Here is a 15908-nt window from a genome sequence, read left to right on the forward strand (position 1 = left end):
AACTAGAATATCGGCTATCCCCGTTAGTTCTCTTATCCACACCGCTCTCTTCCTGTCTCTTAACGTTAGTCCTAAGATTTTTTGTTCCATCGCTCTTTGTGCGGTCCTTAACTTGTTCTCGAGCTTCTTTGTTAACCTCCAAGTTTCTGCCCCATATGTTAGCACCGGTAGAATGCAATGATTGTACACTTTTCTTTTCAACGACAGTAATAAGCTCCCAGTCAGGATTTGGCAATGCCTGCGCAATTCTCGAACCCAATTTTATTCGTCTGTAAATTTCTTTCTCGTGATCAGGGTCCCGTGTGAGTAATTGACCTAGATAAACGTACTCCTTTGCAGACTCTAGAGGCTGACTGGCGATCCTGAATTCTTGTTTCCTTGCCAGGGTATTCCACATTATCTTTGTCTTCTGTATTAATCTTCAAGCCCACTCTTACACTCTTTCGGTTAAGGTCCTCCATTGTTGCTGAATAAGACAATGTCATCTGCAAACCGAAGGTTGCTGAGATATTCGCCGTTGATCCTCACTCCTAAGCCTTCCCAATCTAAGAGCTTGAATACTTATTCTAAGCATGCAGTGAATAGCATTGGAGAGATTGTGTCTCCTTGCCTGACCCCTTTCTTGATAGGTAACTTTCTACTTGTGGAGAACCAAGGTAGCTGTGGAATCCGTGTAGATGTTTGCTAAAATATTCACGTATGCCTCCTGTACTCCTTGATTACACAATGCCTCTATGACTGCTGATATCTCTACTGAATCAAATGCCTTTTCATAATCTATGAAAGCCATATAGAGAGGTTGATTGTACTCCGCAGATTTCTCGATTACCTGATTGATGACATGGATATGATCCATCGTAGAATATCCCTTCCTGAAGCCAGCCTGTTCTCTTGGTTGGCTGAAGTCAAGTGTTGCCCTGATTCTATTTGAAATTATATTGGTGAATATTTTATACAATAATGAAAGCAAGCTAATGGGTCTGTAATTCAATTCTTTAACGTCTCCCTTCTTATGGATTAGTATAATGTTGGCGTTCTTCCAGCTCTTTGGTACACTTGAAGTGGTGAGGCATTGCGTATAAAGGGCCGCAAGCTTTTCAAGCATGATATCTCCTCCATCTTTGGTTAAATCTACTGTGATTCATAATTCACCATCATAATAATGTGAAATATGGCCACAGATTATTTTAAGACCATTTTTGTGCCGCTGAAGGCAGGTTATAAGATGCTCTTCCAATAAAGAGGAGTGATAGGCAGGTTACTGCTATGGGCCTATTGGCCCTGCCCAAGCCAAGAGTAATGTTTGAGTTGAGATTTAATGGGGAAAGTAAAGAGTGCTCTCGCTATATCTTCTTTCATGTTACAGGTCCTCTTCAAAATTTCTTTCTGGGATATATTTCTTGAGAGGCGCACACATTCATTAAGTTGCTCATGTTTCAAGAAAAAGTGTTTCATGACCCCCGCCCCCCCCACCTCCCTATGGGGGGGGGGATATACAGTATAGACCACTTATAACGTAACCGCTTATAGTGCAGCACTGGATATAGTGCGGTCTTTTCAGACTCCCGTTAATTTTCCCATAGCACTCCATGTATACACGTATCGCTTATAGTGCAGTTGCGGGAAACGAAATACCGGTTACTGTGCAGCTCTCTGGGAGTACGGAAGTCAGCAGAGACGGCGAACGCTCCCCTCAAACGGGCGCCCCAAGGAGTGCTTCAAGGAAGAAAGAGAGACGAAGTGGAGAAGGGCACGTGGTGCAAACGAACAGCCAGTGAGGCTGAAACCAGAATCTTGAGTGCGAGTCGTGATATATCACGGCGTGCATAGCGAGCGAGGGCCACGAAACTGCCAACGCTGGCCAACGCTGGCCAACGCTGGCTTCAAGTTAACGGCAGTAAACGAAACTTCAGGGAGCGGGCGGCGCCGGCACAGCACGGCGAAGGGCACACGCGGAGTCCGTGGAATGTGAGGGAGGAGAGCGGTGGGAAAGCGGACTTTGCCTCGGCAACTCCGGCGCTTCGGTGGCTCCCCTCGCCCTCCCTCGTAGCTCCCTCACTTTCGACTGTCACCGTGCGCGCCCGCCGCCGTGCAGGCGCCACCGCTACAGCCGGCCCGGCGCCAGCTCTCCAAAGTTTCATTTTCTGCCGTTATCGGGAAGCGGCAACGCCTCCTTGGAAGCGGGCGTTTGCCGGCGTGGGCAGTTTCGTTGGCCGGCGTGGGACAGAGCCGCTGCTTCCCTCTGCGCCATAGCCGCAGCGTGCAAGGTCAACGCGTGACTAGAAAGTAGAGGAAGCATAAAGGAGAAAGAAGGGTTCACTGCCATTTTCTACGCGTGGCTACCGTAACGTGGCTGAGACGTCGGCACGTACACCGCGGTGTGGACTGTGGCCGCACCGCGAGCTGAGCCATTGCCTAGCAACCGCCACAGCTGGCAGCGCCGTTCGTCGTGCCATCTGGCATGACGTCAGAGGAGGAGCCGGTGAAACTGCAAGCTCAGCCGTTGCCTAGCAACCGTCGGCGTTGCATCGCCGAAGGAGCCGGCTTTGCATTGTATATATAGAAGGGGCGGCTCGGTGAGATTCATTGGCAGATATGGAAAGTGAGTCAGAGATACTGAAAGAAGCCAGGCTTCGTCGTCAGAATGAATCCAAGAAGATTCAGGGAGCCGAGGAGACAGAGGAAGAACGAGCCGCATGCCTCGAGAAGCGTCGTAAGTACGAAGCGGCCATGCGAGTGCATTCAGATGAGGATGGTTCGTCGTCTAGTTCGTCATCTCGTGCCAGGGCCGCGGATCATAGACGGAATGAAACAGGAGGAGGCAACTAGCTGCGGGGACAGAAGAAGAACGTGCTCGGCGTATCGAACAGAGATGACAGAGTGATGCAGCTCGGAGAGCGCCACGCCTAGCCACCGATACAACGCAGTTGGAGGACGTGAAGGCTCGCCGTGTGACAGACCATGTGATTCGGCTGGCTCAAAGTTCAAGTGCGATGCGCATGTTCCAAACGGACTTTACAGACAATCCGTTCAGATTTGCGTGTGATGTTTGCGTAAGACTGGCATATGTGAGATTTGAGTCCGGTGAGTAGCGCAATGCGTGAAACACTTGGTTTAGCCGTACCTGAGTGAGGTAACAACCAAACCTAAACACTCAGATGTACGAAGATAAACAATAAAGATGTAACCGTACAGACACCCAAGCTAACCAATAACCCGTACCTCTCGCTACGCACACCCAGGCATAGCTGAGTTAAGCCACAGCTAATTTTTTGGAATCAGTTGAGAGTGTTCATGATTGTTCCGTGACTTCTTGAAAATTTCAATGTTTCTCAGCATTTTGCTCCTTTTTGCAGTAGTTTGATGCAGTTTGATTTAAATTGATTCTAGCCAGCATGTCACCATCTTCAGTGCCCAAGTTACAACAAGAAAGTCAGGGCTATAGATCAATCACGCAAGCATTTTAAGAATATGGAATGGCTGTTTGAGGAATGTTGTTTAGGCTGCCTAGGTAATGTTTTGAGTAATGACAAATGAAGTTCTTGTTTTTCATGGCTTCTCTCTTTTGTCTGGCATTGTGCCTTTTGAGGGACAATATTTTATATTTCGTATGAATACATGAGTTAATAAGTTGATGAGATGACTAGGGGAGCCTGAGATATGTCCCTTGAGTCTCAGCTGCTGACATGTTCCCCATTGATTCTCACACATAACCCTTTTTGGTCTTAATAGCTTCAATGCTTATTCCAAGCATGCAGTGGATAGCATTGGAGTGTGTCCCCTTGGCCGATATCCTTCTTCAATTGGTATTTTTCCACTTATGGAGATCAAAGTAGCTGGGCAATTTTAGATCTTTTCTAAGATGTTGATGCATGCTTCTTATACTCTTTCACTACGTGATGGATCCATGACTTCTGGTATTCATACTGAATTCAACACCTTTTCTTATGTGAAGGCCATATATGGAAAGGTTGGTTGTATTCCACATATACTTGTTATCACCTGATTGACGACATGAATGTTTCAGCTAATCAGCTGACTTTGTTTGCATGTCTCCATGATATTGTGTTTCTGTTCATGCAAATAGGACCATTCGAGCAGCCGGGCACCCTCGCGGGCTGCACAGCAATGGAAAGCGGTTGAGCGGCAGGTGGACAAGTTCCTCCAGCACTGGAGGCAGCGGACAACGCCGCCTTCAAATGCCAACGACACGGTGCGGCCCGTCGTCCTCCGCAAACGACGCCAGCGTGTTCGTGTTGAAGCCAACTGGCCCATGTTCTACTACCAATTCTACCAGGACCACGCACGACCAGACCTCATTTGGAACTTCAGGGTGCGTATCTTGTTCCGAAGCAGGGTTATTGCCAGGTTTTGCTACTTTCTGCCGAAATAACTGCTTCTGAGAAGGTCTACATTGGGATGGCTACATTCAGATCTGTGAGCTAAAAAATGTACTCTTCTACTGTGTGTATACTTTTACGTATCAGCGTATGTGCCCGCACTTTGAAGATTTGCAATGGGACTGTATGAAGCTCGGTGATAAAAGTTGGCTTATTGCCAAGAATGAGGTCAGCTGTCATGGTGGATGATGGATGACCTAGATAAAAATAGGCGAGCAGCGCTGTGGGTGACGTCATTGGTTTTTTCCTCATTAACGATGCTGTCAGTGATGCATCGGTCACAGCATATTAATCGTGACCTTGGGCAAGATGGTCGGCACTTTTTGGCTACAGTTGCAATCGCTTTTAGGTATTACTCGTGTACTTAGATTTACGTGTGCATCAAAGAACCCCAGGTAGCTAAAATTAATCCGGAGTCCTCCACCACAGCGTGCCTCATAACAAGATTGTGGTTTTACCATGTAAAAGCTAAGAATTTAGTTTAATTTAATTTTGAGTATCACACCATAAAATTGAGGTAACTTCTTGCATTGCTCTGTAACGAAAGCATGCACTCAGCTGGCATCTATATTTCTGTCCTCTACGATGTTAGAGTTTAATACCGAGACACCACTGTTCGTGGCTACTGCTTGGCTACTGCTTGGCTACTCTTCAAGTCTGCTGCCTAGATTGGTTAATCTTTGGATAGTTCGCTACATTAAGGAATTTAGGGGCTACTTTTGGAGCAGGGGGCCAGGCAACCTAGTCTCCAAGGGGCATGTAGCAAAGTGTGAGTCAATCATTCATGTGCTCTCTTGGAACACATGCACACCTGTGAAACTCTGAAAAGGTGCTGATGGGCCAAACCTATCAGACTCCCTGCTTCGACCTGTGAAACTGGAATCATTTCTGATTGAAGCAGGCATGTCTGAATGCAGTCATCACAATGCTGGTGCATAGGCTAGATAGTCCGACATGTTTATGTATGGTGTTCAGCGTGTACAGGTAAGGACAAAGGATAAGAACGCGGATGCTATTTTCTTGCTATTTTCGTGACGTGCGCCCAGGCAAACATGAACATATCTCACTCAATGACCGCGGACACTCGCTGTCAGTACGGTGACGTGAAGAAGAGTGGCAGCAGTGGCGAGCGAATCGTTTTTCTTGCAAGCTCTTGCTTCAACGCGAACAAAGCCTACGAGAACGCAGTGCACACTAAGTCATCAGCTGTCTCAAGTTTCCTACCCTTAGCATCGACCGCAGATTACCACCAAGAAAGGGTGCGCGCAGCTGCACTCAGCTGCACCGTGGGCAGCCCCTACTCCCCCCCTTGCTTGGCGGCATCGAGCCACCATCCTTCTCAGCTCACCCTCGCCCGCTTTCCCTTGCACCCATAGCATACGGAGCGCAGCTGTGATCTTATCGCCCCAGGACTTTATATGGAACATGACGGCAACGATAACAGCAAAAATTGCCCTTGAGTGTCCATGTGATTGCTATCACAGTAAAATACAGTTGACTTCCGTTAATTTGGCCTTAATTGGACTGACGAAATTGATTGATTATCTGGCGGGTTAAATTAAACGAACAAGAAAAAAACTCCGAAATACAACGCTGATTTATTTGGCATTGATGCCCTTCTGAAACCTTATGCCAGTCACTGTTTCCAAGTTGCTAGCTGCTAGCAATGTCTAAACACAAAGCAACATACGATACTGCTGCCCACATGGCTGCCGCATCTTTCCGTTGTCCCAGATAAGTTTGGGTGCAGTGAAGTGGAATTAAGGCCGGCACGCAGGGACGTGGCGGACGCTCAACATAAAACTTTTTTTCTCACCTACAACAAGGCGTACTTTGATTAAACTTTTGGAAATAAATTGCTTTTGTACGCCCATCCAAGTGAATTTAAACATGCATTTTAACTTGGACTGCATCATCAATCTACATGTGCCTAAACATGAGGCATATTTCACATTTTCCAATGTTTGCGCCTTTTCCCCTTTCAAAACTACTTGCCCATTGACTTGCATACTTTTTTGACACCCTTACTGCCAACTATCCAGCCACATGATGCAGTTGTATTGTGTCTGTAACACTTGTAGAATTTTGTAAAAATAGTCAAAATTGGTACAAAATCACCGAATTGCTTCACCACAAAGCACATTGGGAGACAACGTAGCAGCCGCTAATAGGAGAGAATGCATTAGTGATCGCCGCCACGATCCTGCTTGGTGCAGTTCCTTTTCTTGCAACCAGCAGATCTTTAAGGTGGTCTGTGTAGTAGTGTATTTTTGCAGGTGTTTCGCAGAAGCCTTATGGCTTAGAACGGCTTTGCAACCTTGCAAATTATACATTTCCAGCAAATATTTCGTAACAAATGAATGAATAAACACAAGTAAAATTTTCTGACCACTGGATTGGATCAGAGGACCTCTAGCACAGAAGCCTGGTATTGTAACCATTACGCCATGGATGAAGATGTCGACAGGCAGAATAAAACATCCTTACGAATTGCCTTCGGCCAAAATCAGCATGTTGAGGCGCTCTGATGCATTTCAATTTGGCTACGGAAGCATGCCTCGAGATCCGGAATCACTAATTAGCAGTGATTATAGATTTTCAGTCTTATTAGCTTCTACATTTAGGAAAGTGTAGATCTCTTAAAGATTTGGGCCAATGAAGGCAGAGAAAAGGGTAGTAAACAAAACCTCAAGAAATCTGAGGCCACAAGTACGAAGATCAGACGAATCCAAGTACTAATGGTTGTGTCCAGCAGTTGTTTCTTGTTCTTGGTTTTGCTTTCCATTATCATATGTTACGTCGCCACTGACTGCAATATCATCTGTCAGATATGGCTGCTGTGTGCTGAGCCAACTTGTGCGCCATTAACACAGTAAAACAACTTCTCCAATAGTGTCTGCCCATTCTTGGCAGCACCCCACTTTTATTTCAAACTATGACGTTGTCTACACATGAGTGGTGATGTAACATATGACAATGTAAACAAAAAAAAAACATAACCAAGAACAGAAAAACAAAAAACTGCTGGACACAACACTAACCATCATTCCCATGGTGGCTGAGTGATCGCAGCTGCGTCACTCATGCGCCCCTTGCCAGGGGCGTGCAAGGAAGTCGGAATAATTGAATAAGCTTGAAAAATCGGGTATCCAAGAAATCGGTCGGCAACTTGTAGTACAGCTACGCACAGTTAGTCTCGTTGAAAGTAATGTGAAACAGCTGAAAACAACTTGCCAGCTTCTGCATTCACAGTATGAGAAGGAAGATCGTTACACTTACGTGACCATAATGCAAAAATTGAAAAAAAAGAAAAATATTCGTTTTCTTTTTATGCATGCGTCTCATGTTAATTACATCACAAAATGAAACACCATGCATGTGCGCACGTGTACGCAGACGCGGGAGGAACTGCGGGATGCACTGGAGGCGGAGTTGCGTAGCTTCTGCCAAGACCGGTCGGTGTGTGGTTCCGGCCTGCCCGTAGCCTGGAACCACTGGGAGTTTGAGGTGCTCTACCCAAGCCTGCAGGAGGAAGTACGCGTAGGCGACTACTTCCTACGCCTGCTTCTCGAGGATGACCAGCCAACTGAAGGCGCCTCGGCCTCCTACATCCGTCGCTCGTGAGGAGCCTTTTTGTCCTCAGCTGGTGCCCTGATTGGATACTGGTTTTTGGTGTTGCTCAGAAGAGAATTATGTACAGTTAACGATTAATGAATTCGATGGAACCTGAGAGTTATTTTTTTTATATTGAGAGCTTCGTTGTATCACAACACTTTAAGCACTCAGAAGAAAAACATTTATTTGCGAGCAAAAAAAAAAAACGTAAATGCTGCCTGCACGCTTATCACACTTATTGTTGAAAGTGAGCTTGTTTAACGCATCTTGTGTACCTTCCTAGTAAAGTTAAACCTCGATGTAACCAAGTTGGTAAGATCGGCAATTCGACAAGAATTGTAAATTATACATCGCTCTTAAGTACACCACCAATATGCGAGTATGACTTTTGAAAAGCCCTTGTAAACATTGGAGCAAGTTCACGTAACATGTAAATTCATATATCAAATTTGTCTGCTTTCAATGTTCTAATGGATGCCGTGTACAGAAATGCGATATCTGTTCTTGGTGCACAGTTACAGATTTGTAAACTTTGTGCTTCTATTTTTTTCAAACTTACCGATTTCCGGCAATTTTTGTTAAAAAAATTAAGGCAATAAATTGAAATTCCACTTCTGACAGTCGCTACGATTTAACTGTATCTTTCAAATACAACAAATTTGATTCAAACCTGACCAGCGGTTGTCTCATTACACATTGATGCATTTCACATGTGTTTGAATTGCAAAATGGGAGTTAGCTCTGAGCTAAAGCTTCCTCTTAACTCTAGTGCATGGGTTCTCAAAGTGGGTTCCGCAAGCCCCTGCTTGGGGTTCCGCTAGCTACTGATAAATTTTCCCTGGTTCCACACTCGCCAAGTGGCTAAGACGGCAAGCATGAGGTGCGCTCGATCCAAAGAACCTCGATTACCCATGCCAGAGTGCCAAAAAGCACATCATACTGTGTAGCAGCAATACGCAAACTGTGCAATAAATCCACCAGCAGCTTGCAGCCGCGCAACCTCCGAAAACAGGCTGTGCGCCTAAGCTTTCGCACTTGAATCTTGGAGGCCGTAACTGCGCATTTATCCCGTTTGTAGATAGCGTAAGTGCCGATAGCATGTGCACTGACGTTTACATCAGAGGAATGAAAAAAAAATAATAATAAATGCGCGGAGCAGCGCAAATGCGCGATGCAAAAAAGCAAAAACAACGCTAGCGTCCAACCAAAACGAAGCGGCGCAGTCCGCATCGCTGCCACGATCCTCAGCGGCCGTCGTACGCCATACGCGACTGAAAGCAACGCCGGAACGCTTCATGCACAGTTGTGCCCTTAGCCTTTATTCTTGCGTTTATTGCCGTGTGTTACGCCGCGACGGCGGCTAGCCGCGTGTCTTCCTAAGTGCGTAGTTGCCATCTATGATCACGGCGATAGCCACGACAGTTTCGTCCGCAGCGGTTGCGGCAAACAGTAGTTTCGTTTTGGCTCGGTGCGTGCGTCAGCTGCTTGTCTTCACAACTGTGTAGTCGCCATCCATGATCGCGTCAATATAGCGGCCGCGGTTTCGTCCGCAGCGGTTGCGGCAAGCAGTAGTTTCGCTTTGACTCAGTGAAAAGATGTCTAAGATAAAGAGCACCGGCTACATCATGATGCATGGATGAACTATTTGTTGGCGACCAGCTCAGTCGCGCAAAAAATAATGGGGATGTGCACGCGGTAGTCAAAAAGTACCTCAGATGAAGACTCGCGCCGCGGCCACACTACGAGGGAAGTCGCGAGGCTTTCGCCGCTGTGAGCACTAATCAGTCACGAGATTACATTTTCAGCTTCTGCACTGCTCTTGTGCAAAATAGAAACAAGATTTACTGTTTCATTCAATAAATAAAAGCGTGTTGACTTGAGCATTTGTTGATTGTTTTCTTGATACTCTCGATAATTGGACATTTGGTTAATTTGGACATTTTCATTCGGTGAACTTGGGTTGGGGGGTTCCTTGGAACTTCATGGAGCTTAGCAGGGTTCCCTGGAAGGAACATGCTTGAGAACCCTTGCTCTAGTGCATTTACATTTAATACTGGGGCAGGTGGGACTGGCACACGCTTGCACCTGTCATTTTGTTCCTATCTTTCTGGCGCACATATATTGTTCTTGGCTCACTTTATTTCCTTTGACACACGACCACTGCATCATAGTCAATCTTTCAGCTACATGATGAAATTGATGTATGAAATGTAGAAACAGAGATGGCAGGACTTGTGCCAAGCTCTTTGTGCGTTTTTGTCTTATTTCAGAGAAATGGGGCGTCTAGTGAACGATACAAGCAGGTCTTTTTAACCCTTTGAGGCACCAGTTAATTCTGGTGATGGAAAACTTGCTTTCACCCTCATGTCCTGCACCTTCAGAATCATAAAAAGCATACATCCGCAGAGTAGATTAAGAATTTTGAATTCTTTAGGGAGTTTTGTCAAGTTTACAGAATGTGAACTCCATGTGAAAAGTCACTGCAGGAACATCCAATATGAGAACATCAACTATTTCATGTCTAGCAGGCTTAAAGATGATGAAGTGTCCAGCCACTTGAAAGTTATGCCTGGTTTCATTTCATTTCATTTTATTACCTTAAAGACCCCATTGAAGGGGTATTGCATAAGGTGCCTGGTGGCAACACATTGAGAAAAACAATGGAAGAAGTGAACCCACTACATACAGCATACTCGCACTGAGAAAAAACACCCAACCATCTACCTTCCCTCTCATTTTGCTAAAACATTTGCACATGTTAGTCAAGCTTTCCGCAAAATTACACTCGGAAGTGCTTCAAGATGTACGCGACACATTTTAAAAATCATTACTTTCATCAATGCTTTTGCTGTTGATGCACTATCTTGGCGTACACAGTGCCTGAAAGGGTTATGACTACAATCTTTTATAAAAATTTCCAAAAAATTTTTACTGGCTGAGAGTGACTGGCTGGCTGCCCTAACAGTCAACTCTGTTCATTCTACATAGCACAACAGATGTGGTGATAGTGAAATGTGCTTCCTTCTTCAGGTCTGAGTTCTTCAATGACTTGTACCATGCATTCCTGTTGGCATCAGATGCAACACGACGCTGCCAGTGTCTTCAAGCTATGGCACTTGTCTATGGCCGCCATTACTTGGACATAGGACCGTTCAATGACACCAAGCACATACTCAGCAAACTGGACAAGGCAAGGTTTTCATTGTACAACTGGACCTTCCCAGAATGTCTGTTATGGGGCATGTCACTTTTCTTTGGAGTGACTATGGGCAACAGTAGATCTTTATTACATAGCTGTTATGAGGCTGTTTTGCTGCATTTGCGGCATAGGTCGTTGCTGTGTGCTGTTATAGCAACTCCCCAGTAGTAATCGGTATTGTGTAGTCATGCAAACAATATAATGAAACGATTTGAGATAAAGAAGATGCTTCAGGCGGGAAAACCAGGGGCCTTCACTTTCAAAAGTGGACACTCGGGCGATGGACATCTGAAGTACACAAACACTAAGAAAAATTTTGAAATTTGCAGGCGTAAGAGTGAGTGAGCCAGCACAAGATGGGTAATTGAAGATCGCTGGGAGGGGCCTTTGTCCTGGAGATGTACCTCAGTCAGGTTGGTGATGATCATCATCATCACTAAGATCAGCATTTCCTGACAAAGCAGTGGTTCAGCTTCACAGCACTGAGGTGAAAGAAGTTAATGCTGGTTGGAACAAGTGAAAGACAGAAAAATGGGTGCAAGTAAACGTCACAATTCTCCAACAGAGATTAGTTGCATGCTGATGCCAATGTTTTCTTTAACTGATACTGTCTCCTGCCACCTGTTAAAACTAAATCTACAAGGTACAATTGATGCCATTTGGAACCATTCAAAAGAAATTGAAAGAAAAATGTGCGGATCTGAGTGTGTTGAGTTTTTTTTTTTTTTACTACTCTTTTCGTGGACATTCTACAAATGTTGAACTTTTAAAATGAATTCATAAAATTTTCTCCTGCAAAGGCTCGAAGTACAAAAATGTGGCTCCGCTGCCTGGGTGTCAATGGCTGTGTTCCAATACTAGCTGTAGACTTGAATAGAGAGCAAAACGAACAGCGGCCATTTTTGAGTCTTATTCCAATTCAAATGGAGCCTACAAAACAGCTTTGGGACGATAACATGGAAGTCAAGAAAGATGCAGACTACCTTGGTGTCCAAACAAGATGGCTGAGCAGCCTGCCTGGAAGCTCAGCAGAAAGTTCACCTGCACACAAAAAAGTGTAGCCAGGCTTGCTTGTGCACTTAAAGTAAGCCACATTGCGTTTTTCTTAGGTTTGCATGCTCAAAGTGTTAAAATATAGTATTACAATTCTTTTTCTTAGCTTCTTTTTTTGTGCCGATGCAAGGTGATGTCTAGTCGCAGAGAAGTGTTCCAAATATATCCCAACATTTGGAATCGAAGCTGCCTTTTTAGCCAATGATGTAGACAGGCTTTAATGCCGGCTCGAATTGGAACAGACCTAATGTGAGCCTTCGTTGTGAAAGTTGCTGTACATGTGAAAGTACGTGTGAAAGTTACTCAATAAATCAACATAACAAGGGAGCAAGACTGCAGCAGCTATCAGGGTTTTTAGTGGTAGATATACAGTGGAATCTCGTTGATACGATTCTGCATAGTATGTTTTTCAGGATAATTCATTTATTTTTCTTTTCATGATAATAAGATTTGGGTGGATAATATGTTGGATAATACAATTTTCAGATGATACACTCAGGATCTCTGCCAGGGAGGGTTTAATTTTTATGATGGTGGGGGGGAGCAAGGACTTTGCATAATATGCAATTTGCACTCGGCCTCAGGGGGAGGGGGCGTTACAACACCCGAACCCCCCACCCCCCCGTCGGTGCGCCACTGATACGCTTTATTTTCCGGTTCCCATGAAGATCGTATCAACGAGATTCCACTGTACTCTGCTCAGTTGAGCATGGTCATGTGATTGTGACACAGTCATGTGATGACATTAACTGTGTTGGTGCAAATTCTGTGGATTGATTTGCTGTACTCTCTTATCGCAGTGTATGGACCGGATGGAGAGAGACCGTCTGCTCATTTTCCTTAGCAAGCTGATTCTTCACAAGGTGAGTAGCTTAAAGATCTTAGGCCTAAAATAAATTGCTTGAATGGCCATCCTGCATACAATGTGACTGTATTGCCTTAAGCTTGTTGTGCCTTTGTATGGCTTGCTTTTACGCTGGGTATCAGTGGTATTTCCTTTTCCAAGCATGCAGGTTGACTTGGCCGCATGATGGTTGCAATTTTTTTGAGAGTGGATGTGTACGTGGATTGCCTTCCTCGAAACTATTTCCTGTGATGTGCACCAGTATTCGGAACTGTTTTTGACCTGTGAGAATAGCGCTCAACTAATAACCATTCAGAATTATCATTATTGACTGCTACAAGACCTGCTCAGAATCCCAGTTCTTCCTGCTACAAAATCTGCTACAAAACACTCTTGGCCATTCCCACCACTGAGTAGTGCTTGACACCGTCCATGACAGGTTTGTTTATACAAACGTCAAGCAGTTGCAACTGAGACGTCATGCCTCCAGGGATAATAAGTTCGGTTCACACAGCAGTCACTGTGCGTAACTGGAACTGCAGATTTGGGCTGAAGAGCGTTTGGTTCCGCATATAATATGAGGCGTAAATGTGATGTGTTAAAAGCGGGGGACAGAAAACAACCTCGTATTACACGTGGGTGTTTGTGGTACTTCTTGAAAAGTTCATCCTGAACTGAGGTTCCATCTTCATTCACCTCTAGGCCTTTTCATTGTTAGTGCTGTTAGATGCAGCAATGACCTTTGGACCATGCCAATGAGGCAGAATATTTATTAAGGTGCACATGACTTGAAAAGCCTTTAGTGCATATCAGCTGTGAATCATGAATGAATGAATGTTAACTTTATTTATAATCCGGCGAGTTATTTGGGGATTTAGGCGAATACCCCTGCCTAGGTGTCGGCCAGGAGCCCTTGAGCTCTGGCGGCTTCCTCGGCCCGCTGGACGGCCCAGAGTTGGTCTTCGAGGGCGGAGCTGAGCAGCGTAGTCTCCCAGCGCGTTCGGCTCGAGGCTGCGTCCCCGTCTGGAACCCCCCCTTGTTTGCACTCCCATAACATGTGTTCCAGGGTTGCCCTGGCCTCACAAAACTTGCATTGGTTGGACGAATAAAGCTCTGGGTAACAGAGATTCAAGATCACCGGGTTTACAAACGTTCTTGTCTGCAGCTGTCGCCGTGCGACCGCCTGTCTCTTGTTCAGTTTCTGGTGTGGTGGCGGAAATTTGCACCTCGCCAGTCTGTAGTGTTGTGTTATATCTCTAAAACTCGTCAGGCGATCCTCCCACTTCCACCCCTCACCAGACGTCGTGGCCGAGGCGGCGGTAGTGTGGTTGGCGGCTCGGTCCGTAAGCCCTCGAGCCGCCCCGTGCGCCGCCTCGTTGCCGGCGAGTGATGTGGTGTGGGCGGGTGCCCATACGATGTAAACTTCTTTATTCTCGGTTTTGCCCACGAGTAGTTCGTAACGCCTCGGGGGAGATGCGGCCGTTGGCGTAGTTGCGAATTGCCGTCTGGGAGTCGCTGATGATCACTTCGGCCTCGGTGGTCGCCACCGCTAGCGCGATGGCTACCTCCTCCGCTGTTTCCGCGTGCACCGTGCGTACCGTGACACTAGTTTTGCAAGTGTTCTCGTGATCTACCACGGCGGCCGTGAAGGCGCGCCTGCGCGTGTACCTGGCCGCGTCCACGAACACCGCGTCTTCATTGAAAAAAAAAAAATTAAAAATCTTGTGGTTTTACCTTGCATTTAAGAAACTCTTTAGCAGTTGACAGTGTATCTTGAAGTGTAGTGCCATATATTCTTGGACAGCATTTTTCTTTTTTTTTAATCGGGTACAAATTATATGTGTGCGGCCCACACATGAGCAATAAGTAAACAAATGTGCAGCTGCTTCGAAAAATAACCGAGCTTGCTACCATAAGCAACGACCTTAGGAAAACTGTGTGTTGGCATTTTCTACCTGCCAGTACAAGCAGCTATAGTGTAGGGAGTGTAACATGCTAGTGAGCCGTTGAGAAGATCTGTTGTACTGATTGATCTCTGATGCTGACTTTGCCAATTCAGCGCAATGTCAAGGAACTCTTGGATGCTGGTGGCCTGACTACTCTGGTGGAGCTGGTGACTTTGGCCCATCGGCATGTAAGCCGTGCACTTGTCCCAACACAGGTACGTGTGCTTATTCTGTTTTTTGCATTTTGCCTGCTTCAGAGTGCAATCTTACGAAAATTGTGTGTCCCAGTCAGGTAGTGTCACGACTGTTGAGGCCTATGTCTTTTCCTTGTGAGCTTCGCTTGCTCCGTATGATTCTTGTTCATTATGGCCACATGTTTTTGTTATAGGCCTTAATGTCAATTATAAGCCTAGCCAAATAATGAGTGCATAATGAGCCTTGCTGGCTAAAGGCTGGTGAAAATCATTTTGCTATTACCAGAGTGATCACTAGTTTATCACACCAATCACTATCGTGAGTGGCGAGCATCTGGTAGCTGGTCAATGAGTAAACATACTTATGTAAAAGAAGTATTGAAGTTTGGTGAATGAGTGTGCTAGTGCTTAATATTTCTGCTTGTTTTTCACTCTTTTGTAATGCGAGGTTGAGTCAAATTTATGTGCTTTGGTGGTTAAAGAGCCTTTCAGCAGGCCCCGTCAAAAATTTCACTTGCCCACTGGAAATTGTAAAGCACTGTGCAGGGAGCATTCTGCCTCAAGAAGTTTTTAAAAGTGTTTAGGGAAATTGCCAAGGGGGTAGAAGCAAATAAAATGTTGTAAGGCAATGGCCGAGGAAGACAAGCTACCATTCCA

At 45.5% G+C, this 15908-nt stretch overlaps 1 protein-coding gene across 1 annotated transcript in view; it reads left to right on the top strand.

Moving 5' to 3' along the window:
* Positions 1-15908, top strand: part of LOC119461556 (dnaJ homolog subfamily C member 13-like) — a 147425-nt gene that overhangs the window by 56473 nt on the left and 75044 nt on the right. Inside the window, 5 exon segments of the mRNA XM_037722900.2 lie at positions 4088-4333; positions 7797-8020; positions 11046-11205; positions 13068-13130; positions 15171-15272. Coding sequence (XP_037578828.1) covers positions 4088-4333; positions 7797-8020; positions 11046-11205; positions 13068-13130; positions 15171-15272 — 795 coding nt within the window.

Source organism: Dermacentor silvarum, chromosome 8, assembly GCF_013339745.2.
Source record: "Dermacentor silvarum isolate Dsil-2018 chromosome 8, BIME_Dsil_1.4, whole genome shotgun sequence".
NCBI classification, from domain to species: Eukaryota; Metazoa; Arthropoda; class Arachnida; order Ixodida; family Ixodidae; genus Dermacentor; species Dermacentor silvarum.